Source organism: Phalaenopsis equestris, unplaced genomic scaffold (genome assembly GCF_001263595.1).
Source record: "Phalaenopsis equestris unplaced genomic scaffold, ASM126359v1 Scaffold000484, whole genome shotgun sequence".
Lineage (NCBI taxonomy): Eukaryota > Viridiplantae > Streptophyta > Magnoliopsida > Asparagales > Orchidaceae > Phalaenopsis > Phalaenopsis equestris.
The window spans coordinates 572,545-600,304 of NW_018164925.1; the positions used below are offsets into that span (position 1 = coordinate 572,545).

At 35.3% G+C, this 27,760-nt stretch overlaps 1 protein-coding gene across 1 annotated transcript in view; it reads right to left on the reverse strand.

Moving 5' to 3' along the window:
* The window catches only part of LOC110028030 (serine/threonine-protein kinase HT1-like), a 94,183-nt gene that overhangs the window by 50,687 nt on the left and 15,736 nt on the right, over window positions 1-27,760 (reverse strand). Inside the window, exon 2 of the mRNA XM_020729730.1 lies at window positions 24,009-24,130. Coding sequence (XP_020585389.1) covers window positions 24,009-24,130 — 122 coding nt within the window. The remainder of the gene's footprint in view (window positions 1-24,008; window positions 24,131-27,760) is intronic.

A 27,760-nucleotide genomic window follows, 5' to 3' on the forward strand; every position in this document is an offset into this window, starting at 1 on the left:
AGGCGGTATTCGCCTCTGGCGAAAATAAAGTTCCTTCGATTTAGGTTTTTGGTGACGGTCGATTCGTGTTTTTGGCGACGGCTGCTTCGGCGTATGCTAAACTCACAGCTATGACTCCCCATCTCCTTTCGACAAAGCCGCACACCTTCCTCCTCTGCCTTCGATCGCTTCCTCCCTCTACTCATGAGCAGAACGTCGTTGCTTCCTTCATCTAGGGTTCGGTGTCCAAGCCGCACCTTCGGCTAGATTTTGCTTCCTCCCTCTACCTACTGCAGTTGCCCTAATTGTCGTTCGACTTGTTTCGACCCCTGAGCTTTTGGGGTCCTTTTTGTGGTGAGGGTTTGTCGTTTGCTCTTTCCTCAACTGCATTCTTCATTTTCCGTTAACGTCTTGCCTCCTGCTTCAACCGATGATGGCTTCGGACAGAACTAATGTTGTTTTCCTTGCGGGTGTTCACGCATCAGGTAATCAGGGTTTGCCGTTTGGAAGTAGCAGTTGGATTAGTGAGAGCTATAAATGTCGAACATATGGAGAAGAAAGTTGTTGATATCTTCAAAATATAATACGGAGTCTTATTCCTACGCAAAATTCACAATCTATTTCAGTTAGGACACCCCCCAAATACATGTGTAGGCAGTGCAAAAGACGATGGTGTAGAACCAAAATAGATAGAAGATAAACTTGTTGCACCAAGGGCTGGAAGAAAGAGAGAACGAAAAGCTGGAGTAATTGATATACCAAGAAAGGACCCATGAAAACCCTTTACACACATAATAAGAGCATGAGTGTGATCCAATGTACCATTACTTCTTACCTCTGGTTCTAGGTAGGGAGCTTGCTAACAAATGGCTAAGTTTTTTGCCATTACCCGAAGACCAAGGTATCATCCATTAAGTTTTTGAGTTATAGTAGGCCTTTATTCTTCTTCCTCTTCCTAGATGTATAAGCCTTTCAATCGTCATCCGAAGACTGACTCAACTTATCATTACATTGGTCCAAAAATTGTCTTGCAGGTGCAGGAAGACCTCATTTTTTAGGTCATTTCTTTTTCCTTAAGGTCTTAGGATCTAGCTCTAGGAGTTCTTATTGATCATCTTAGAAAATTAGAATTAAGACCCACCCTTTTAAAAATTCTAGTCACTTCTTATTTTCCTTTGATGTCTCGCATTTTTTGCACAAAACCATCATCTTATGAACAAGCGGTTATGGGTTATTTTGCGAAGACTCAACGGAAAAATTCCTAATAGGACTTCAAGCCTTAGAAAAACATCGTCACAACTTTTTTGTCACATACACACACCAAATGCACAAAATTCACAAAATTGCACGAAATCGGACTTCCATTAAGCCCAGAGGACAGGTGAAAATGTGAATTTCTCCGGATGACCTCCGACGACAAATTGCATTGCGCCAACGCGTCCGGGAAACCAATTTTGGTAGGAAAGAACACCCATATTGCCATACTTTCGGCACGAGAAAATTGGCAGCAAATCGATGAATTTGTCAAAACGACTTCTGATGGCCAAACTGAGCATGTCAGCACGTCCAGAATGTCGAAAATACCCAAAAAGGACATCCATATTCGATATGTCACGACACATAAAATATTAAATATTTCCTTTTATATAAATATCCTTAAATTATAATTAAATTATAACCTAACTCACTCGCTTAAACCCAATTAAAAACCCTCCATTCGCTTGAGCACAGCTCGACTCTTCTCTCTCGCGTCCGTGCCCTAGATCCACGATCCACGACTCTTCTTGCCAATCTCGCTCGCGATTATCTTCTCGTGGCATTCCTTTGTCGATTTGCATACGCTGCTCGTCTTCTCGAGTTTCTCTCGACCGAGCGATCCTCCAACCGCGAAGTTCCACCTGACCGACCCTTGTCCTTCTCGAGGCTATATGTTCTCCTCATTTATGGTGTCAATCCCCTTCTCTTACTCGATTGGTAGGCTAGAACGGCAAACGACCGACATTCCTTTTTCTTTTCTTTGCTTTTTGGCTTACGGTGTGATTAGAAGAGTTTTTGCGTCTTCTTTTGCGGTCCGGCTACTCGGGTAAAAAAAAAAGAGAGAAAGGGAGAGTTCTTGAGAGAAGAAATTCCTATAGGAGCTTGGCATTTTCTTTCTTCCTTTTTTCACGGTTAGCAAGTGGACTTACTCTTTCTCTGTTGTTCGAAATAAAATTTCCTTCATCTCTGTCGTTCGAAGGATTTACGGCTAGGGAAACTAGAAATCGAAAAGAACTTTGGTGTGAGGCTTGCAGGAGAAATTTCTGTGGTGTTTTCTTTGATCTTATTTTAGTGTTTTGCTTTAAGTCTACACTAAAGAGGTATTCTTCTCCTCCTCTATTCTACACTATTTCGGATGGCATAGAAATATTTCCAGTCTTTTTTTTTAAAGCATGAAGAAGCATAATTTATGTATGTTCAGTGATTTATGCATGAAATAGTCTTCTTGAACATCAGAATATAGCATACCATGGTTGTTTTCTCTTATTCTATGCTTAAGACATATGGTATGCATGATAAATGAAAGCATTGGAAAAGTAGTCTAGAAATGTATTTTTATCCCTTTATAAATGTATGGAAAAATATGTTTGGGGGCTCATTCTTGCTTCTCTTGCTGCCCCTTGCTAGAATACTTGCTGGAAATTATTTTATGAGTTGGAAAAGATGTGTTTGGGGCTCATTTCATGCTTCTCTTGCTGCCCCTTGTTCGAATGCATGTTGGAATGAAATTATCAAAGCTTTTATTGTTGATGTTCATGCTTACAATAAATGCTGGAAAAATGTGCTCTGCTTTGGCCCATTTGGTGGTCTCGGTTTGGCTCCTTTTTGAGATGAAATTTCAATGGAAATGCTTCTATGTTTCCCCACTTGATATGCTCGGTTTTAGCTCCTTTGGGATTGAATACTAGCTGAAAGTACACTTTTGTTTTGATCATTTACTGGCTTCGGTTTTTGGTTAGCTGGAAATATTCTTTTTATTTTGACCCACTTGTTGGGACTGATTTGAGCTCTTTTGGAATTAAAACATGAATAAAAAAAATGTTTTCTGTCTTGGCCCCCTTGGTTTGCCCCTTGTGCTGGGCTCGGTTGGCTCTTTTCTTGAGCTCGGTTTGGGCTCCTTTTAGTATTTTATGTTGGCTGAAATATTTTTCTGATTTGCTCCTTCTTGCTGGCTTCGATTTGCCCCTTGTGCTGGGCTCGGTTGGCTTTGTTGAGAAAATAGTTTGGTGGTTGTTTTTGCTCCCTCCCTGGTTTTACATGTGAGCTTGTTTGTGAGTTAATTTGGGGTGGATTGGGTGGTTGTTTTGCTCTTCCCCCTAGTTCTATTTGTGAGCTTATTTGTGAGTTTGTTTGAGGCTAGTTTGGTGGCTATTTTACTCCTTTTCTAGGCCTTAGCCGTGAGCTAGTTTAGAGCTTAATTAAATCTTGTTTGGGGGCTGGTTTGGTGGTTGTTTTGCTCCTCTTCCAGGTTCTACCCGTGAGCCTCAATTGGTGTGTGTTGTCTTACGGTTCTCTTTTGTTGTCTTTTACTCGTAACCCCTGTATGTTGTGTTCAATGTTGGAATTGGCTGGAATTTGATTTGTTCCTTATTTTAGCCTGGTCATGAGCTTCCCGCTATGGTTCTTTAATGATTAATTCAAGCTCAAATAAAGATAAGTTGATACCTATTGTGTTGACTTTGGGTATTGTTTGGTGCTGTTGCCTTTGGAGCCTTCCTTTTGGCCCTTCCGTGAGTCTGTTATGATGTTGGAGTCTTACTCGAGAGCATTTTTTTTTACATCATGTCGAATTTATATCTCATTATAAACTTTTGATGGAGGTTGGGATTAAATTATTTTTGACATCGGTATGTTTTTCTAGAAGGCTAGGGAATTACTTTTCCCATTAATTAGTGTCTCTTCTTTTATGAAATGTAATAGGCTCTTGAAATGTAATAGGCTCTTGAAGCTTCATTTTGAGTTTGATATAAATTGAATTCATGTTGGGTTAGGAAATCCATAAAAGTGCCACTTGGAAAGAATATCCTTCTCGGGATTGATCCGATCATTTTCTTTTTTTTAACGAATTTAAACGTTTTAGACCGATACATTCATGATTTTATTTTAAGCTTCACTGATTTGGTTTGGATTTAAAAATGGTCGGTCTCCTTTTCATTAGTTTTGTTTTTTTTTTTCTTTTTTGTTAACGGTCAAGTTAAAAATGGGAATTTCCGATTTGATTATATTCAGAAATGATTCACAGTCTTAAGGGAAATATGAGGGAAAGAAAGGGAAAGAGAAAGGGAGAGAAAATTAAAAATAAGATTTAGATTTTAGAGGTGATAAACCTTAAAGAGAGGTAGAATAGTGAACCATCTACCACTCTTTTTGCATATGAAAGATGAAACTGTAAATTGGAAGAATATTTAGGAGTTAGAAGAAAGCGAGAGTTTAGATAACAATTAGGGACATGGATAGGAATGATTAGTTGACCTGCACTTAGGTCTCTTAAGTTTCGAATAAACTTAAATTCAATTGTTCTAATTAGACTTGAAGCACACTTCACAACCCTTTTGCCAAAACTATAGGTTTACCCCTTAGGTTCTAGAATTCTGATGGTAAACTAAGCTTAATCTAAAGATTTTCTTTTTCGTTAGTTGAAAAGCACACAGTTGAGATTAGACACTTGAGAACACACCTTGAGAGAGAGTTTATCATCCTAAATTTCAAATGATCCTAAAAAGCCAGACATCTGACCCCATTTCATGAAATAACTAGGACACTAGGCACGAGGGTGCACTAGATTGTGATTCATGCTGATTTAATTAGATCAAATAGTGAAATTCTTACCTTAACTTGACCAAAACTGAAACCCAATGCTCCGGGCCCTGGCAATTGGGACATCCCAATATCACATATAAATTTCTTATTATTGGCCCTATAAATTTTTTATAATTTGCCCTTTACATGTTATATTTTTTTTTTTTTTTTTTGTCTTTTTCCTACGATTTACATGTTTTTCTCAAGTCTTTTTCAGGTCATACTTTCCCCTTTTGCACAGCACATAATAACTAAAATTAAAGGAGCAATGAACCTACCAGGTGTACAGGTTTCAGGTTTAATTTATATTATACAGGTTTAATTTATATTACAGCATTTTATCTCAAAGCATGTTATATTGTTTTCATAGTCTGTTATACTATTTTTCCAGCATGTTATACTACTATTTATAGCACATTATACTCTTCTTTCAACACGTTATATTGTCTTTCCTCTTTACTGTACAGTACATTGTTACTTTTCTTTCACGCTGCATGTTTTATTGCTTAGTTTTTGCACTATGACTTAGTATAGGATAACCTAGTGGCTAGGTGCGCTAGGTGCATGTTCTGCATGTTCAAAACTAAACCAGGAGGTGCTACTACGAAGAGTTTGGAGCGAATATCGTGGGCAGCACGACGAAGAACAACTTTAAGGTGGATCTGCAGCAGCTAAACATCAAAACACATCACATAAACATATTTATATCGCATATTACCTTCTTTAGTTTAAATAACAACTCATAGGATCACTCTTAAGGACAATTATAAGTCCTAACGTTTTAGGATTCCGAGGTTACCGTGCGGTACGGTGTAAATCCTCCTATCTTTTTAGGCTATTTGCACAGTCTGATATTGTGTAAACATAAGTCCTAAATCCTAAATAATTTACAGGATTGAAATATTAAATAAACACTAAACACTATTTCAAAGACATAAAGCCGAACAATAGGATAGTTGGGAGTTCGCCGGGATTTTCCCCGGATCTGTGATATCCCCTACTTTTCTTTCATTTAGTTTCCTTAAATAATTGTTCCTATTTTGAGTCATTCTCATTTGATTTTCCCATGTCTAATCGTGAAAACCTAAATTTTGAAATCTTGAAGGCAAAACCACCTGATCTTAATCGAGAGTTTTCTTAAATGACTCCCAATCATTTAAGATGCAATTAACTATAGGGGTTTGCCTCTATAGGGAACTTGGAACCCAGGTAAAATAAACCCTATCTAATTTTTATGTTAGATAGGGGAACTTGTTGGCCTTTTTATAAAATATTTTGCAGATCAAAACGGATATCACAAATTTTATTAGTCTAGGTGATTGAACCCCTATTACAAGTGATATATTTATTCTTCGGGATAAATATATTACTTGTAGTATTGTATTCAATCATTTAAACTATTTAAAATGTGAGACCTGTTTGGTCTCACCTATTTTAAAATTAAAATATTACTTTTAAAAATCAAAAAGGGTTATATTCATATTTAAATTATTTTTAAAAAATCACAAAATCATCACTTTTTCAAACCACGAAGTGTAAAAAAACGGCCGACAACAACATGATCCCCTTGTGTCTGATTGACATTAAAAACTTGTTCAATCTGATCAGATGACAGGGCTGCAGTAGAAAGCTCACCTAGAATAGAATTTTGAGCTTGAAACTAGGGCAATGACTCCTCAGCTACTACCAATTAAGTTCCTCCGGAGGTATAATAAGTGAGGAATCCCCCTCAAGGACAATAGGAGCAGGTCTCAAAGGCTCCTCCACAGGTGAAGAGGTAGTCCCTCCAGAGGCAATAAAACCAGGCATCAACTCCTGTCTTGTGGTAAATTCCTCCACAAGAGTAGATGTGTCCAGAGCTGTGGGATTAGGCTCATCCTTATGCAGTTGAGCTTTAGATTTCATGTTAGGGTGGAGTCTGTAACATTTGTCAAAGGTATGCTCAAACATCGTACAATGGGTACAATAAAAAGGTCTATGTTATGTGACAAATTGTTTTCAATTTTCATTATGTGTTGTGTCCAACTAGACTTTTGTAATATCAGGTATCTCTTTCCACAAGTATTCTCACAACAAAAGGTCTGGTTAGATTGAAGGTGGGTAGATCTAGTTTCATAGAATCCCCAAGTATGACTCCAATAAAGTAGAGAACCAGATGATTAAATAGATACAGCTTAAGACCAGGTAAACTAAGCCATACTGGTACAGTGGGAGGTTCATGATTTGGGTCAAAATCAGAAGACCACTTGAGCAACTTCATTAACTTTTCTATAATGTTAAGATATTTCTAAGAGAAAATCCGAGTGTAGTTATCAGCCAAGGTTAACTGAATTAACACACGCCTCCCATCAAGAAGTCTCAGTTTCCACTTTCCTACTAGTTTGAAATCTTCAAAACTTTTCTGATAACTTCAATGGGGAATGCTCCAACTGAAATTTTCCGATGAGAGTGAACTTGCATTTCTCAGCCAAGGTTGGAATTTCTAAATCAAAGAAAAAGAGAGTTATTTTCCCACCATTTCTACTCGCCTTCTTAACAAAATGACAGTCACTTATACCATCATAACACTCGTTATAACTTGACGGGAAGACAACAGTCGACTCCATCAAATGTTACTCAGCACATGGAAGGAGGCTTTGTCGGGTTCAACTGACGGAGGAAGCGCACCCATCGAAGCAAGGACGGTCCGATGAAAGCAGATAAATGAAGTAGGCGAACATCACAACAGGGATTGGAGTAGAGGAAAGTGCAGAGAGCGAACGACGAATCCAACAAAGGGCAGCAAGATCGAGGCAGAGGAAAGTCATTCTGGTTCGAGCACAGGCGACGGAAGGGAACAGGTGAAAAGGTGGAAGTCGTCGGAAATCGTCCTTCAACGAGAAAAGTCGATGAGGACTACGAAGGAGAAAACCGCAGTAGCAGACAAGCCCCAACGAAGACGACAAAGGACAAAAAAGATGAAGTCGAGGCGCGACGAAGCGAGAATCAACAGAGCAGACGCTCGAGCTTGCCATGAGACGAAACCTTAGCAGAGTCTCTCGTCATCATAAACATATATATATATATATATATATATATATATATACAAAACTACATATGGAACATTAAATGTTGAAATCACCCTCATATTGTATGGTTGGGGAAGCAAAATCCCATGCTCTTGAATAGAAATGGCTACCTTTTTTTTTAGTGGGTTTTGAAAAAGGTTACAAAAAGAGTTTGCTTTTATAATACCTATATGGATGATGACTCCCTTGACGGATGTTTTATATGCAATAACTATCTCATTTTATTATTTTGCCATTAAATCTTCATAACACATGAATATATGCTGCTCTACTCATGCATAAAATTTTCTTAAATCTTGAAGTATTATAATTTATAAACATGTTAACCAGCGAGTTCTTTAACTGATACTATAATTATTAACAACTTTCAAATAAACCCCATTTAGAGTGAATGGAAAATAGAAATATATTTATTGACATCGGAGAGTCCAACGAGATAAGTAAAATAATGAAATTTTTATAACATTATAAAAGTTTAAAATTTGAATGAATTTTATATAAATGAATCTTTGAATATAATTGGATCTTTTATGATTTGGAAGACTCGAGTGTTTACGAAAATATTTGTTTAAGAAAAATGTTTAGTAGCAAAGTTCTTCATTGGACCGTCTATTCTCGCCTTGGTATTTCAAACTTCCGGACCAAATCGTGACATATGCTTTGTCCATCATGCCAAAAAGACTATCGATGTCTCAAGACACTTTGACTATGATCTTTAACTCATCACACCAAGGCATACAGAAGTTACAGATATAAGGGTTTTTGCAATATATATATTTCCTGCTATGCAAAAAAAAAAACGAACATACCTGCTGTGTAGCAAGTGTAGCTTTCATATTTCACTTATCACACTAAGAAAAATATGTCTGTGCTTCACTTGTCATACCAAATGCATTTAATCAGAATTTAGGGGTTTTTAAGGGTTGCATATTTATACCAACGCATGATATTATAATAATGAATCTTAACAGCAAAGCAACAATTTTTGTGAGAGCTCTTGACCTCTTTCAATCTTTCTTCTCTCTTTTTTTACTCTCTTTCTCCCCTTTTTTTTTCCCCTTTTTTTATATATTTCTTTTTTTTCTTTTTTTTTTTTTTTGCTTTTCATTTCTTTCTCTTTTTTTTAAAAAGAGAGATGGTAGTGGTGACTGGGGACTGCAATGCGGTCGCTAACTATAAAGGACTTGGGACGTTTTTGAAGAAAATGAAATGTTGGATGGATGGGTCATGTGAGAATTCACCAATGAGTTCAGGACTAAGAGGATGTCAGTAGTGAGGATGGTAACATGAACCAAGGGAGGCTAGGATTTATTAAAATGCGAATTGGTGATTAAGGGTACCACAATTTCAACTGGAGGAGAAATAAGTCCTTAAAAATCAGAAGAAGTGGTGTCACACCCCGTCGGCTCTATCAAGTTAACCTTGGGTGTAAATAAAAAAGAGTCATACCCAAATTAAGCATAGTTTGTATGAAAGGAAGTTGGTTCGAGATAAAATGTCAATTGATACTAATGTTGAATTAAATTAAATTTAATTTAAATTTTTCATAAACTTGATGAAATTTGTTATTTCAAGATTGTTAGGGAAGGAAACGAGCTTACGGCGAGCATAGATAAGTAATTCATCACAAGACTGGCGCAGAAACTGAGGTGAGACTAAATGGCTAGAATATAAAGCAAATACTCTACAGGAGTAATATATGTTACTATCTAATAGTAAATTTACTTGTTTTGTGATTTAATTCAAAAATTCTTCCATATTGAGCATAATTAGTAATTATAGTCTTCGAACCCTACAATTATGTTAGCTTATGCAACAATTCAATGCTTGCAAAGAACACTTATTTATCACTCGCATTCATATCCAACTTTTAGAGTATCAACTACAGAAGACAAACCTTTTTTATCACAAAAAATTACACTAGTTTCTCATTCGGAAAATTAAACTTAATTCTCTTCTTTCACATTCAATAGTGATAAAAATGTTTAAATAACAAGTTAATCCTCAAGATCGCATCAAAAGTCATCATAGATATCAAAATCAATTATGCTATTATTTCCTGCTTTATATATCAATGTCTACAACGTACTTCCTAGTTGCATACATACTATCTTCAGAAGGCATCAAAACTCATAATTCAAATATAAAAAACACGGTTTCAGCTGATAAATTGGTGCTGAACATTATTGAAATAAATAAATGCGAAGCACCATTATTAAATAAAGTCATAGCAAATTGAATGAAAATTAGAGGTATACCTCTTAACCAATTGTTACAACCGAAAGGTGGAACAGAGGATGATGGCTTTGTTAGACTCAATTTTTACCAACTCTCATCCTACCTTGTAGTTCTCAGGATCAAGTCAGAAGATAGTTAGTTTTACTAAATAATCTATATAAAACTCTTGTATTTTAATTCTTCTCATTTTCATGAATCATAAATACCAAAGCATATATTGAAAAAACCTCAATAAAATACAGAACTTCTAATCCATTGCAAATATAAAATCATAAGTATGAAAATTCTTTATCTGCGTCAGGTATCACTGCCTTCTATAAACACCAAAATTTGTATTATTAAAAATTGTAAGAAAGAAAGCTTCCCTAAACAGGGATTCATTTGCTTTTGTCTCCTGCCTAGGAATCAACATTATAATATCTGGTGAGCTACACACCTAATAAGATATATACTGCTAAAATCAAGATTCTAATATTAAAAAATAACGTGCATGCTGGATGGTAACTAACATGAATAATAGCAATATTAATGAATAAACATGCTTTGATATTAAATAATAAGGAGAATATGATTACATGCAAATATGCAATAGTGGTTAAAAATAAATAAAGTTGCTATTGACAATTCTTTTAATTTTATTATGCTAAGCATTGTCATATGAGCATTCCGCACATCTTCATTTTTAATCTTACTCTCAAAATTTTTTTATCTTAGGACGTCTTATCATATTTGTAAAGGATATATTTTATTTTATTAGGTAATCACTTATTCTATCGTTAAAAATAAACACTGCTGATAATTCAAATGTCTCATTTATCAATAACTCTCTAATATGAGTTGTTTCATCCCAATCTTAATATTGTGACTCCAGTATTCACTTATTTCATTATCCAAGCTTATTTCATTAAAAATTTTAACATCTTTATCGCAGGCTATTGATATAGCTGTCTACCTATCACAAATTATATGATATTTTTTTTATCATCTTTACATGTTACCGTTATTTTCTAATACAATTCTTGTCTTAAATGAATGTACTTGTTATTATTTCTGATAACATGTATTAAGAATGAAATGTAACAAAGGACATTCCACATTTATACTTGAATACATTTGTATGAACTGCTATGAATTTAAAATTTTAATGTGATCATTTATACAAGTTAAACTTATTAGCAAGGGGATTGTGCAATTGCGAGCAAGAGAGAATTTGTTAGGTTGACGAACTTTGGACGAGGGTTGAGGATATTTGGTGGTTGTTTAGGCTGAAAAAAGCGAAGAGAACCATGAAAAATAGGTCCCAACAAGGCACGGCTGTTGAGGAAAACCTACCACAAATTCAGAACATTCCATGACACGCTACATGCAAAAAGTGGAGGTTACAACACTCCTTTGGTTGGAAAAATCAGAAAACTCAATCTCAAAATATATAAACAAAAGTTCTCAAAATAGGAAAAAAATAGCATATAAATAGTTTCAAGGCAAAATAACCCTAATTCTAATTATAATAATAACAAAAAGCGGTCGCAAGGCCTGGCATCAACAAAGATAGGAGAATCCCTCTATATGGAATTTCACGAATAGAGCCCATCACGCTCTCATCCCGCAATTGCAGTATCTCGACTGACAGCTCCCTCATCATAAGGATCTCCAAAAAATTAAAGAATATCCCATTTTTAGAGAAATGTTCTGATAAGCCTATGCCTGCCCTACAAACTGAAGAGCCGACAGGAGAACCTACACTGCAGAGGACGAGTTGGTCTACGAAGGACCAGTATGGGCCAGCCAGAACAAGCCAGACCAGCCGGCCCAGCATATGGAGGCGGCATGCCTATGAGAGGCTAAGCATGATTTCAACGCCCGAGTGGGGCCCACACAACTGCTAGTCATGTACAAAAGGAGGTGAATCAATGGAGATTTTTTGGGGAAAGTTTGAAAGAAGATCTTGGAGAGTATTTATGAGAGTTTAGTTGTCACACCCCAATAGGATCCCCCTTTTTAGGGGTCGACTGAGGTGTGACAAAGGCTGGCAATTTGGTCAGGCCAACTCTCACTAACCTTCGTCCTGACCTCTATAATCAGGACCCAATGAGTGATGAATTATTCTAACTGAATCAAAACAACATGCGTGTAAATTGCATGTCAAAGTTCATTCATATTTATATTTATGGAAGCATGAAAATCATGTCATCAAAACAAAGATGTACAGAGCCGCTAAATCCAATAAATAAATACATGCCTAAAAAACTGTACAGACTCCAAATTATGGAACGAAAATCTGTACAAGTCACCCAGCTACTCTCCCCAATGCTCATTGCCCCTACCTGGAAGGCAACAACGTAAAATGAGCAAACTAACTCAGCAAAATAATCAGGGCTAAAATAAAATATAAACATAGGAAAAAAGTAACATGCATGTTCAAATGAAATTATACATGTCTACATATAATCATAAAATGCTAGCATATTAGAGATCATGAAAAGAGAGCAGGTATAAATAGTATAAAAATCAACTATAGTGTAGCATGCGAGTGGTAAGCATGAAATCATAAGTACAGGCATGTTCATTCATTTCATAGAGGTTATATATCATAAGAATGTCACTTGTTAGAGTTCAACTATTTCCATTAGTTCCATCATGAATCGTCACCCTGCCTAAAATGCCATACAAACTATTAATTAATGTTAGGTTTCTCCCAATATAGTAGTTATCGACAGCCCCCTTAATACTCATGATTCTCTAACATTCTGTCACCGCCTAATTTAAACTATTCCCAGAGTTTCATCATCCAATAAATACAAATAGTCAGGAATACATCTCTATATAATGTACTTACAAGCACTCAAGTAATAGTCTATCCCTTAAAATTCTTTGTGACATTTCTTAAAACATAATATATTTAGCAAAATTCATCAAACATTTCATAAAGCACAATTCCTGTAATCAGGTATTTCCTATCTCATAAGCATGAATCATAAAAGAATAAATACCTGCAAGCAATCAGTGTCATGTGCATAATCATCTAGATCATAAAATAGCATAGAATCACGTGTAGCATAATAAAAGTCAACTTGCATTCATAAATTAATTGTAAGTATTATCTAAAATATTTCAGAATTACTAAATGCATCAGTGTCAAACTACAAATCATATGAAATCTATAAAAAAACATTTTTATTAGTTTAGCACAAGATTATTCCACCTAACTAGACTGAGTAACCCTACGACGAGTTTATATACGCTCACCTCGAGTTTGCCGCCTCATATACACAACTTAAGGAATGTAGACATGCTAGGAATTCATAAAATTTGAGTTCATAATATGATTTATCCCAAAACATAGCTTATTCGACTAAAATATACCACAAATGCGCTTCTCGACATAAATTGCCCTTCTAAAACCGGTTTATCTCTTTCCTATCACCTCCCACTTAGCTTCCCCTTTGCAAAACTTGTGCTAAAACCCTTTTTGGAAGCTTGTAAAATGGTTACAGCACTTTTGGCACAAAATCAGCGCCTCCAACAACTATCAGAAATGATAAAAACATGAAAACAAGACAAACATCAATACAAAAGTGAGAGAAAGGAAATGAATGCTTAGAATTACGAGAGAAATAAATTCGTGCTTGCATAATTTACCTCACAGCCCTAGATCATGAGTGTCGGCACTTGGGTAGCCGCTCAGTTCACGACCAACTCGCCCCTTGCACAGTAGCAAGGGTCGCAGGCTTCGCCTGCTTCAGACGTGATAGACAGAGGAAGGGGAACGCAAGCACAAGAGAGGAGAAGGAATCGGAAGGAAAAATCGAATCTTGGGACTCCCTAATAAGCTAACCAAAATGAATAAAAGGCTTGGAAAGGTGATGGGCTATAGTGATGCAGGATTATGATAGGATTAATTAGAGTAATTAACATTAAATTAATTTAAAAAACATATAACTTCAAACTTTTATATTTCCCAATATGTTTAAAATTTGTACATGGTGCTTTGTAAGAAAATGATCAATTTTTTGCATATAAATTAATAAAATTAATTCAATAAAATTTCGAGGGAATAAAAATTTTGGGGTACATTTAAAATTTGCCAATCTTTCCCAATTTTTCGAAATTTGGGCGTACATTAGTGGCTAGGATTCTCTTATATTTTGGATTTATTGCAATTTTCTTTTCTCTTGAAATTCGTAATGGCGTCTAGACTTAATTCTGCATTATGGGCTTATAGGACTGCTTATAAAACTCTTACAAGAATGTCTCCATACATGTTTATGTATGAAAACGTTTATCATTTACCAGTGAAATTAGAGCAAGAAGCATACTAGACGATAAAAGAATTTAAATATAATTTAAAATGATGCTGGAGAAAAACGATTACTGCAATTAAATGAGTTCTAGAAAATTAGGTAAATGAGCTCGAGAAAATTAAAAATGAATCTTATGAAAATGTTAGAATTTATAAAGAAAAGATAAAAATTTAGCATGATCAAAAGATTTTAAGAAAGAATTTTGAGCCTCGACAAAAAGTTTTATAATACAATACTTGATTAAATTTATTTCCTGAAAAACTTAAGTCCAGGTGGATAAGGTCATTCATTGTGATAAAAGTTTATCCTAATGGGAATGTGGATATTAAAGATCCAAAAACTGAGCGTATAATTAAAGGAAATGAATATATGTTGAAACTTTACATTGGAGAAAACAAACCCTATTATAAAGAAAATTTGATGTTGGGTCAGTCTGAGTAAAACATTTGGATCCGTCAGGCTGACGACGTTAAACTAAGCACTTTGCAAGAGAACCTACAATTTATTTGTGTGATTTGATTCATGTTTGTTATTGATGTAGTATCGTAACCATCTTTTGCTATAGTAGCATTTTTAAACACTATTTGAGGTATTAAATATGATTGAAATTTGAAGAAATTCGACGATAGGCAAATTGATATTCACTAACGCAACGGTGCCAAAAATTGACCCGACCCGCAATTACGCAGATATTTATATTCCTTAATATGTCAAAAACTTGACCAAAATTATATTTAGCAGCTAGCAAGAACATATGTAATATGATAAAATTGAAAGAAATAATTTTCTCACTTGGGGTACTACGCAAGTATACGTATCATTTCAAGTAATATAGGATTTTCTATACAAACCCCAATATCGATCCCATAGGAAACACTAAATGAAAAGAAATGAAATTTAGGAATTTTAACCTTAAGAGAACTTTACTTAAAACTGCAGCAAATATTTAAAGTAATAATGATGAAACTAAGTTTACTAATTTCTACAAATACAAGTAAAACTAAATGTAATAATTTAGAAAATATATAAAAAAAGTCTTTCTCCTTGCAAATAATTCATCATCAGTGTAGGATTTCAAATGTTTAGAAGTTTAAATATGGTATTGTGACAAATAAGAGCATACATATTTCTTATTTCTTTCGATGTGTAAAATACATTGACTAATCTAAAGTTAGTGTCGGTATAATAGTGTTGGGTAGGTTATAATCTCTCACTCCTAAACCCAGTGTGCCTCTCTATAAGATTTACCAGTGATCCTTAGTTCCAATCTCTAAACCAAATTGATAGAAGAATCCAGTTTGTCACTCTAAAAAATAAATTCTACGCGCATCAAATCTTATCTCCCTATCTCTTTGCACTCCCCCTCGGACAATCGCTACTACTTTTTCCAAAGTAAAATGTAATACTTACAAGTAAAGAAATCTTAGCCCTCTCGGGTTCATAAGTTTCTTCAACAAATTTTAACCAAAAAAATGGTCAATTTGTAAATGAATCAAAATCACTTACTTGCTTACTTCAAATTGCAAGGAGAAAGAGAGAAAACTACTCAAACGCATGGAGATAACAAAACAAAACATATTTATAAAACTCAAATCCAAAGTACAAGACTTAAAGACAAAGATACAAATACTTATCTGAAATGTTTCACCAAGTACTCCTTTAAAGTTCTGACTTTTCTGACTCTAACAAACACTTACAGGACTCACAAACTTCAAAAATCACAAAGGCTCACAAAGAAAACTACCCACACTCTTAACACACTCACACACTATATGACTCTATATATCTGACTCCCCTAGCCTCTTGGAATTTATCCCTATTTATAGAGCTTCAAAAATGGTCGAGACTTGCTTCAGGCATCTCTTCAAAATCCGGCCTCCTTCGATGAATCTTCAAGAAAATAACTGTGGCACCTCGGAGCCAACCATGTTCTGCATCTAGCGCCTAACGCCTAAGCGCCAGTTCGGCTGGTTTGGAAATTTTCTTTAGTTTAACCGATTTTGCTCTTTTTTTATGTATTTTTGCTCATGTTTACTCTTCTTTTTCTTGCACCTGCAACCAAAAAGATAAAAATAACATTCATTAAAGCATAATATCCTAAAAAATTGAGCATAAAATATGGATAAAAATAAGTAATTTTAAGGAGGATCGTGAATCGCTTGAGTAAGTATCCACATTTCATTTCACTTTGACAACCCTATAGTGTGGTTTCAATCACTTTGGTGTTCATGCAGAAAGTGGTCGGTTTGCACAGAATGCCAAAAACAATTGTATCAGACAGGGACAAGGTCCTTATCTAATTCCGGAAGGAGTTGTTCAGGTTACAAAGAATAGTCGTTAAGAGAAGCACAACATATCATCCATTCACGTCGACTTCAGCTTCGCACGATAAGGTGAGTCTTGCCCTTCTCTCTCTTCTCCTACGATTTCTTCCTTCCTCACTCCCTCTCAGATTCATTGATTCGAATCGATTTTAATTCATGTGAGGTGTGTCCTCTCCAATGGACACAACTTTTATCATATTTATTATTATTATTATTATTATTATTATTATTATTATTATTATTATTATTATTATTATTGTTATTATTATTTAATATTATTAAATTTTCAGTAATTACATACCTGCATTGTTTTGTATCGGATAAGCTGAAGCTTTAGGTCAGGTGAATTGTGTGGGTCAAATATTGGTATAATACTTTGTACCATACTGCAACACAAACTACCCATATTAAGAGTTTGTATGGGTGGATCTACAACACCTAATAAATTATGAGCATAGCATTATACTGGTATCTAGTGTCGACCAGTACTTAGAGGAGAGGGAGAGAATATTGGAAGAGCTCAAGGGGTATCTACTGAGAACTCAATAGATCATGAAGAGGAAGGTAGATGGACATAGTAGGGGGATACAATTCAAATTAAGGGATACATTAACTTGAAGTTGAGACCCTACCGCATAAGACATTGGCCAAGCGGAAGAGCAAGAAATTTTATCCACGATATTTTAGTCCCTAGGAGATTATGGCACGCATTGAGACAGTGGCCTATTGTTTAAGGATACCACCCTCATCAACAATACATCCAGTCTTTCATATTTCACAGCTAAGGAGTGTTATTGGACATCATACACCCTCGTTTCCACTACCTTGACGCTGACAGAAGACGGGGATGATTCTAGAAAATTCAATGGTAGAGAAATTGTATCAAAAATGGGCGAGAGTAAAGAATTTATTGATTAAGTGGAAAGATCTGTCAGATTATGAAGCAACTTGAGAGCTTTACTAAAGGCTCCAAAAGAATTTTTCATCCTTCCACCTTGAGGACAAGGTGCTTCTCTGGGTAGGGAGTGTTGATACACCTTCTCCTGCCCCTGTAGACGAGAGAACTGACAGGAGAGCTCACGAGAAAGCTGACGCAACAGACGACTAATATGTCCAAGAAGTATCAGTCCGACCACATCCAGCCAGACCAGCCAGCTACCAAACCAAGCTAGCCTGCCTAGCCTAGGAGAGGTTGAGCACAATTTCAGCACCTTGGTGGGACCTACATAACCGCTAATCATGTATAAGTGGAGGGGAATCAAAGAGGTTTGGGGGGAATGTTTGAAAAGAATTCTTAGAAAGTATTTATGTGTAACACCCAAATTCCAAAAAGCCCGGTAAAGTTTGACACATTTGAAAAATACGCCAAACTTTTTCATCTCCCGGAATTTGATCGAAATATTTATTAAGTTCTACACAAGAAATCAATCAATTCCATATAAAGCACCATGCATGAATTGATAATAGATTGGAAGATATAAAATTTTGAATTTATATATTTAATTAACCTAATTACTCCCTAATTAATTTTCCCTAATCACTCTTTTATTATTCTCCACCGAGTTACGCCCCTTTTCTTCTTTTATTTTCGTAGGATGAGTACAGAGCTTCGATTTTCCTTCCCTCTTCTCTCGAATTCCTACTCCCTCACTTAGTTTCCCTCATGCAAAGGCTTCCCCGCTCATATGGAGGTATTTCCGCAAGCTTCTACACGATCGGGTACTATAGCACAGAGCGGACAGTAAACAAAGCGGCCACCTAGGTGTCACAGTTTGCTATTTAAGGCTCCTGGGCGATTTCTGTAAGTGTGAATCCCTCTATCACGATACTTGAAGCTTTAAATTCCCTACTCATCCTTCCGTTTTGACTTTTGCCTCATTGATTGGCAAACATCTTTTCTGGCAGCAATCGAAGGCACTGATTGTGTGTCGGAAGTGTCGAAAGTCCTTTGCGAGCTTCCATAAAAAAGTGTAGGAAAGGTCTGGTTGGAGATGATAGAAAAGAAATTATATCAATTAAATGAAAAAGTGTAGCAAAAATAATCTTTCATATGATTTATATTTTGACACTGATGTATTTAAGACTTTCTGCATATTATAAACGGATGTCTGCAATTGAAATTATGAATGCACGTTTTCTTTTCTTACAAAATATGTAATGTTATTATCAGACTATGCTACATATGACTATTCATATGATATGAATTTTATGCACGTATTCATTTGTTACGCTTCATGCCTATGCATATGATGCACGTAATGCCTGATAAATGCTTGATATAAAAGTGATGATTTGAACTTCACGAGTAATATTAGGGGTTGATTATTACAAGAGTGCTTGCAAGTAAATTATATAGGGATGTATTTCCAACTCCAAATATTTAGATGTGGATGAAATTTTGAGAGCCATTGAGATTAGGAGGTGACAAAGCATTGGAAAACTATGAGTATCAGGGAGGTTATCGATAACTGCTATGTTGGGGAAGTTCAACTTTTATCAATAGTTTGTATCGCTTTTAGGACAGAGTGCGACCCGTAAAGAAAGGCTATAGAAATAATTGAACTTTATACATTAAACAAGTGATATTATTATATCCTCTATACAATAAACATTGCTATGATTTCATGCTTACAACATACATGTGACACTGCAATCCTGATTTTTATAATACATGTACCTGCTCTATTATCATGTTATTTATTATGCTAGCATGTTATAATTTGTTTGAAAAGTTTCATGCGAGCTTACACGTTTATTTTTCATGTATAAAATCTTATGTTAACTCTGGTTATTTCTATGAGCTCGTTGTTGTTCACACTTCATTTTCGCCTTCAAGAAAGAGGTTGCCAGCACCAACGCGAGTAGCCAAGTGTGTATTTGTACAACTTTTGCACAATAATTTTGAGAGCTTCTATATATGTTTTGAGTACGTAATTTTTTATATTAAATTTCGCAGCACTGTATATTTTCATGTTTTGGATTTCATACTTCCGAGTATGTATTTGAAATGCAATATATCATATATGTTGTGGAGATCTAATTCGACTAATTCATCACTCACTATGTCCTGATTATAAAATTCAGCGAGTACTATTGAGAGTTTGCCTGGCCAAATTGTCAGCCTCAGTCACATCACGATTGACCCTACCAGGGGGGTTAGTTGGTATGTTTTATATTCTGGAATTGTTGCAATTTTTCTTTTCTCTTGGTATTCCTAACGATGACTAGGGTTTGTCGAAAGACGATCTAACTCTTGAATAGTAGATCTTTGGATTCATTGGTAATAATCAAATCAGCCCTCAATTAAATTGCCTTACATCTTTATTGCAATTTATCTGTTGTTTGTTGGCAGTTTGTCATTCCAGATCATATCATTTCTAATATAATTCCCAAGGAAGATAGACTAACCCCAAAAGACAAATTGAATTTTGGATTGAATTGCAACCAGGAACTTTAACAATACTCAAATCTCATTACATAATAGTTTCAAAATCATTGCAAGAATTAATACGAAAAAGATTAATTAAATGAAATATTTTGCATTGGAATACAATTATATTTTTTGTTAAAATGAAATATTGATCAATGAGAATACAAATAGATTATAAGATAGAATAAATAATTAATTAAAAGTAAATATCCATTACTAAGAATTGAACATTTGAAAGGAGCTATTGTGTTCTATAATTGAGACCAGAATTTTATCAAGTTAGAGTTAAAGAAGCAAAGAAAATCAAAACAACATTATGAATAGATATGATCATTATGACTTTTCAATAATGCTGACTAGATCAATGCACCTGCAATTTTTATGTATTTTAAGATCAATTTTTTACACCATATTAATCAATTTTATATCATATTCATTAAAGATATTTTGATATACACTAACACTGATAAAAACTATGTTTGAAATTTTGAGAAAAATTTTAGAATTATTGAGAAAGAATTAGTTAGGAGAATTTTTTAAATATGATTTTTTTTTTAAACTTTACATTGCTAGGACAAAATAAATAGTGAAAAAGTTTAGTGGATTCTCAAAGGGTGGGTAATTCTAGAATTATTAACATCAAAGAATGTGATGGAGGTTCCTAATTTTCTAATTTTAGTTGAATAATACAGGAGATTTATAAATAGATTTTCAAAAATAGCTTTGCAATTCAAAATAATAATAAAGGATGTTAAATTTTTAATGAACAAAATGTGAAAAAAGTTATCAAGAAATGAAAAAACACCTGACAACTGCATCAGCATTAACAATTCCATCAAGCACTAAAAGATTTCAGAATACATTCATGCACCTATTAAAGAACTAGGATGCATTCTAAAACAGAATGAAAAAGATAAATCCCTATGCCTTGAGACATGAGAATCCTCATGAAAAAAATAATAATATCCAACTAGTGATTTAAAATCAACAGCTATAATTTTGGTTTAAGGATTTTCAGACAATATTTATATGGACAGAAAAGAGAAATAATTGTTGATCGGTAATTTTTAAAATATATTTTAACATGGAAAGAATCAAATTTGAGATAGAGATGATAGCTTAAATTTGTTAAATTTGATGATCAGGATATAAAATACAGTTCAGAAAAAAAACAGATATAGTAGTTAATGTTTAGAGTCGAAAATCCACACGTTTAAGAATACATCCTAAGTCTTTTATAGTTGTTTAGGAATACATCCTATAGTTCAAAAGGCATGCTATAAATTTATCCCAAAAACTATGACCATTTTTAGCACATTTCAAAAATTATCAGAATTTTTTTATAAATATATGGCTCTTTATTTTGATCAATTTAATATGTAGAAGTATATATAAATAAATGATTTTTTTAGCTATAATGAATTAACTTTTTACTATATTATGTTTCTAACGTTTTTAAGTAAATATTTTGTGGCCAATTTTTTTTTTTCGCCACTGTTTCGTGGCATGCATAATGGCAACCAATTGGAGAGCTAAGATGAGTGAATGGATAGTCATAAGAATTTATAGACATATTTATTTATTATTAATTACTCCTAATACTTATCCACTTAAGCCAATCCATCCTTATTATGTAGCTCTGGTTGAAGCTGAAATAGAAAGGAAATATAAGGGGGGTAGTGCAGGCAGTGAAACAAATTAGGAACTAGAGAGAAAAAAAAAAGGAGAAAAGGAGAAGAAGAAAAGAGAAGAAGAGAAATAAAATAAGAGAGAAGAAAAAAAGAAGAGAAAAAGAGGGAAAGGATGGGAGCGGCATGGATAAAAAATAACTAAGCAAGAAAAAGAAGAGAATTGAAGGACAAGGAAAAAAAAAGAGAAGAATATTACATAGGTAGAGAGGAGGAAGAGAAAAAGAATAGAAGAACACCAAGAGAGGAAAAGGGAATCTAGAAATTGTTATTAGTATCAAACTAATTACAGTGCATTAAATATTAACTTTTAAAATTAATTAATTATAATTAATTACTTAAACATTTGATAATTTTTTTTAATTAATACATTAAATATTGAATTTTAAATAATACGTTTAATTGCAGATAGGTATATGTATTATTTATAATAAAGTTTTATTTATGTACTTATAAAAGCTTCTCTTGCTTTAAAATTGATGCATCTCATAAATCATGTTTATAATTATAATGCTCATGTTATTTTAAGAAAATCAGCATCCATTTATTATTTTTTTGTTGTATTTTAAATCTTATATTAGAATTTTTTTATCTTACTAAGCATATAGCTCATCAGATATCATTGTTTATTAATTTTATGCAAGAAAAAGGAGCACGTACGTACACAATAGCCAGGAGGCCCAAAATTTGTTCTATATGTTAAATGTTCTGATTTCGGATAATGATAAAATAAAAGAAATACATGATATTAATTAAAAATTTATAGTAGGTATAAATTGTTTATGAAGTTTCTTAGAAGATCTGTTGTATAATTTGATGATGTAAATTATATATGCTTTCATATTAATGACTACTAAATTTATTTAAAAGATTATGAAAGTATAGATGTATTTTATTACAACCATGACAGAATATTATTTTGCTCACTCGATCTTGCTTACTAAAGTCAGGTGGGCGTTGGTGAAAAATATGTTTGACAAAATTGTCCGCCTCTATTGCCTCTCCTTTTGATCTGAGAGAGGGTAAAAATAAGAAGTGACGCACTTAGAAGAAGGATGAGTTGTTGATCATCGTTGATCACAAGAGAGTGAGAGAGACTACAGCTAGAGAAGTTGGTGATTGGTCAAAAAGGTTGGCCAAATTTTTAAAAGCATTACAACAGGATGTGATGTGGTCATTAATTTGGAATCTAATGATGGTGTTCAGAGGTTGAGATTAAAGGTGAAAAGCAGCTTGGCAGCTTTGGATCTTTGAGAAAGCAGAGTGAGGAATTTTGTGGGAGAGAACAATAGCAAGAAGCACGAAGGCATGTCTGCACTCTAACAAGTAAGGAGCAAGCTCGAGTGAAGGGAAGAGGGAAGAAGAGAGGTGCTAGAGGGTGGAGGCAAAAGCAACTTTAGCGTTAACAGTGAGGGTGAGAGGAGCAGCAGCAGGATACGGAGGAGGTTTAGGGTTTTTTCCTTAAAGCTACCATCAAATTTTAAATCTTAACTAAACAAATGATTAAGAAAATCTAACATCATACATGTAAGCCAAACTGAACTAAACAAGAATTATATTGTAAAGTATCTGTAAATAAGAAAGAATGAATTCATATTATTATTTGAAAAAACACAAAATACAAACTTATATAAAAGCTCAATTTAACATTGATGTGGGGTAAACAAACAATCAGCTGATAAACCTTAGGGAACAATACTTTAGTGGAGCAAGTCACAAAAGCTTGAAAACCATAGAATATAAAATCGTAGTATAGTGTTCTCCTGAACACAAACACCACTGCTATTGTCATCATTGCAAACAAAATATCTTTGATGGATTTATGACATAATATGAAAGTAAAAGTTTATGCTGGGGTTATGGATAAAGAAAATAGACAAGTTGATGTAATACAAATCTTGAAAAGTTTAAAAGAAACGAAAATGTCTATATAAAACTTATCATCTGATTCATTATAAAATCCACGGTGAATCCCAACTATCAAAAGGGTGCAGTTTATAAGGTCATGAATTAGGAGATCATTATAGAGAACAATTACCTGAACTTGGCCCATCCATTCAGACGCAAATTAGAAAACAAAAGGAGTGGCTTTATTTCTTAATTATGCATCTAAGTATGATTAAAACTTATGATGGCAAACATACCTTTGTTACATTGGGATGATCAAGTTTATACCAAACTGAAACTTCCTGTGTAAAAGCAGCACGCAATTGAGCAAGTTCAGCTTCTGATCTACTGCTTTCCTCTCCCCAATCAAGTAATTTCACTGTTTAGAAGAGTGAACCATCAAAATTCAGTGTGAAGTCTAAAGGCAGATTCAACACATGCAAGTAAAACAAAAATAAAATAAAACTCTATGTTAATAGGAATGTTAAAAAGTGAGAACAGAAGAATAGATGTCTTATTTAACAATAACTACATTAAATCCCAGCTTCTTGCTCGAGTGGCTGTCCACTACACCATGTTTTATGATATTTCAAGCACGATCAGAAAAAAGTTAACCAAAAGAGCCAATGCAACATTTGAAAAAATAATCTGCCTTTCATGTATTCGGTTCTTTCAAAGCATCGCAAACCTTAAAATCCATGCAAAACAAACCTACAAACATCAGATATAAAAGAAAAAAGAACTAGAGGTTCGACTATTACCAAAATAGTATGAACAGCGTAATAATATCCCGTTTAAAAAAGTTAAACAGCGAAAAAAGAAAATTAATAATGCCGTTCTATTAAACAGACATTAACTGGTTCACTAATAAAGTGGAGTCAAATGGGAGGCGGTATTGAGGCGAAATAGAGGAAGATCAAGGCGAAAAAGGGAAAAGAGATGCACGGTTGAAGAAGAAAGTAGCGATGATGCCCGAGCGATCTGCAAATGAGAGCAAAGCTGGTGGATATCTAGCATGAGTTCGTGCGATTGCGTATGCGAGCGAGCTCGAGCCAATCACAAGCAAAAGGATCTCGTGAATCGTGGCTCAAGTAAGTACATCTGTGAGGGAAAATAACAGATGGGAGAGTGAGTAAGAGCATACCCAAGGCGAAGACATATGAAAAACCAAGTAAATTCCGGAGTAGGCCGGACCCTTTAATTTGAAACAGCGTGTGATCGCAAAGGAGAATGTAAGCAAGATATGAAGTTCGATCGAGTTTGGGCATATTTTCTTTTATTTCAATTTATAAAAGCAAAATTTTCTTCTATAACTATAATGTAGTTTGTGAGTATATGTCATAAATGCATTAGCATAAATCTCGAAAAAATTTAATGGACTATGGGAGAAAAATGCAGTTAAGGATGGCCTATAGAAAAAAGTCAAAGGTCACCCCAGTGAAAAGCTAAAAGGCCAGATTAACCAAGAACTCCCTTGAGCGGGATCTGAAACCGACTGAACAAAGGTCCTCCAAGTCAAAGATCAAGGACATTGAACCAAAAGAAGGTATCAACCCAACTCTTATGCTAACATCACTAGATATTTCTCAAGAGCCCCCAAGGCCCTTCATAAGTCCTAAGGTTATCATAACACACTCCACGAACACTCCAGGTAGACCTCCTGTTGAGAGGTAGGCTACTTGTCGAATTGCGGTTCTTTACCCTCTATCTGACAGCCTAGTCTTATCCTGGCTAGAGGAGGTTCTCGACTAGGGATCTACAGTCAGTCGCCAAACCATAGTAGCCGACTAAGCAATGATCCGGATCACCGAAAGACAACTAAAGCCGACCAGCTACCCAACTCAGCAGAGTTGGCCAAACATGTCATATCAATCCAAGGACTACCAACCTCAGAGTAATAGGATAGCGAAGTCATAGACTCATTTATTTTTTATATCTAAAATACCTTATAATACTCCCGTAAAAATAGGGGCAAGCATGTAATTGTACATTTTATACTCCATTATTTATAAATATCTCTCATTCTCTCATATTCTATGTTTTATTAGCTTCAGATTCAACATCCTAAAAGGTGAGGTGTGCATAGATCATGCCAGCAAAAAAAAAGAACACAACACGGAGAAGAAACCCACTAAAGTGATGTGTAAACATGGAGTGCATCTAGAAGTTTCATGCAAAAAACAGATCTAGGATATGATGTACTAGATGATGGGCCAAATGTTTCAAGTCATTAGAGAAGCATTAGCGAGAATAAAGGAACAAAACCCCAAGATGGAACCAGCATCCAACAGTTGAAGGGCACACTTGCCTGAAGAAATAACAGGAGACTATTGGTACCAGAACAATTTTGGGTCAGCATTGATGGACAGACAGTGATTCAGACGCACTCAAGCTCCCTGCTAGCCAAGGAATGCATTCTTTAGGCAGATTTATACTGAGAGAAAATGCATTCTCTGGCTAGTAAGGGGTCTCAGTGCGTATGAATCACTGTCTGTCCATCAATGATGATCCAACATTGTTCTGGTACTAGGAGTCTCCTGCTATTTCTTCATGCAAGTGTGCCTTTTGACTGTTGGACATCGATTCCTCCTTGGGGTTTTGTTCCTTTATTCCCACTACTTCTATAATGACTTGTAACATTTGGTCAATCATCTAGTCCATCAACTCCTAGATCTGTTTCTGCATGAACTCTCAGGTGCACTCCATGTTCACAAATTTCTTTAGTGGGTTTCTTCCCCATTTTTGTGATCTTTTGTTTTTTTCCTGGCATGATCTCTCATATCCTACAAAAGTCGGACTTATCCGACTGACCAACTCACCACCTTTGAGTCGATCATCTGTCTGTTGAGGTTCACTGACGCTCTGGAATGTTGCCTCTTTTTCACCACGCAAAGAGAGTAGGCCATCAAGTGGTTCAATGGTGTGTCGGCCGGAGTAATCACCTCCTTTCCAATTTCAAGAGGATGTTATTGGCACAGTTCGCCAGCACCCAAAAGCCATAGAAGAGTTCACAGGCCCTCCTGCATATCAGGAAGGGGCAAAATGAGTCTCTGCTCGTTTGTCATGCAATTTCAGATGGAGATGCTAGAGCTTCAGGATCTAAAATCCGTTATAGCACATGTTGTTCTAGCTCAAGGGTTCAAAGAGGGACCCCTCCGCTACATCCCGGGTCTCTAGCGGCCATAGATCCTTGCTAAATTGTTGGAACTAGCCAACAATCATATCTCAGCTGAAAAGTATAATTCCACCCTTGCATCAACTAGGGTAGAAGCAGCCTCTAGTCGTTCAAAAAGGAGGGCATCGAGAGAAGCAAACGGAGACCGTGGGAAGACTCGTGTCCTTCTGCTCCGCCATGGACAACGGACCGCCCCAGAAAAAACAAGGGGGCCAATAGAAATAACAATAGAGGAGGTCAGTCAACGTACACTGACCCACGGTCGGCTCATTACCATGAGCAGTCGTTGAATGACCATTTAGTGCCAAAGGCCACTCCGCTGAGAGTCTAGATGGCGAAATTACTAGAAGTCATCCAAAACAAAGAAAATTTCAAGAAGGCACCAATGAGAGTTGGAAATTTTCTCAGCAAAACGAAGAAATATTGCACCTATCACAGAAACCAAGGCCATGATACAAAGGAATACAGGCACCTCCGAAGCCTATTCAAGGATCAATAAGAGCTGCAAAGCTCAACAAGTTTGTGGAGCCTTGAACTGTGACTCAGAGGCATGAGAAGGCTCCAGTAGAAGAAATCTCGGATGAGCCAATTCCGATGAATGTCATCCATATCACTGGGATAGTGACAGTCATTTTCGGGGGAGTGAGAGAATCCTCTCGACAAGCCAGTCAGCAGAGGCTCTGATAGGGAGAACTTTGTGCAGCCACTTTCGCCCCAAAGCACAGCTCCCATCCACCGATCACATATCCCCAATGGGGAACCATACAATGATGTCATCATCGTGCGGCGATGATTGACAATTACTAGATAGGCAGCATTCTTGTCAACACTAGT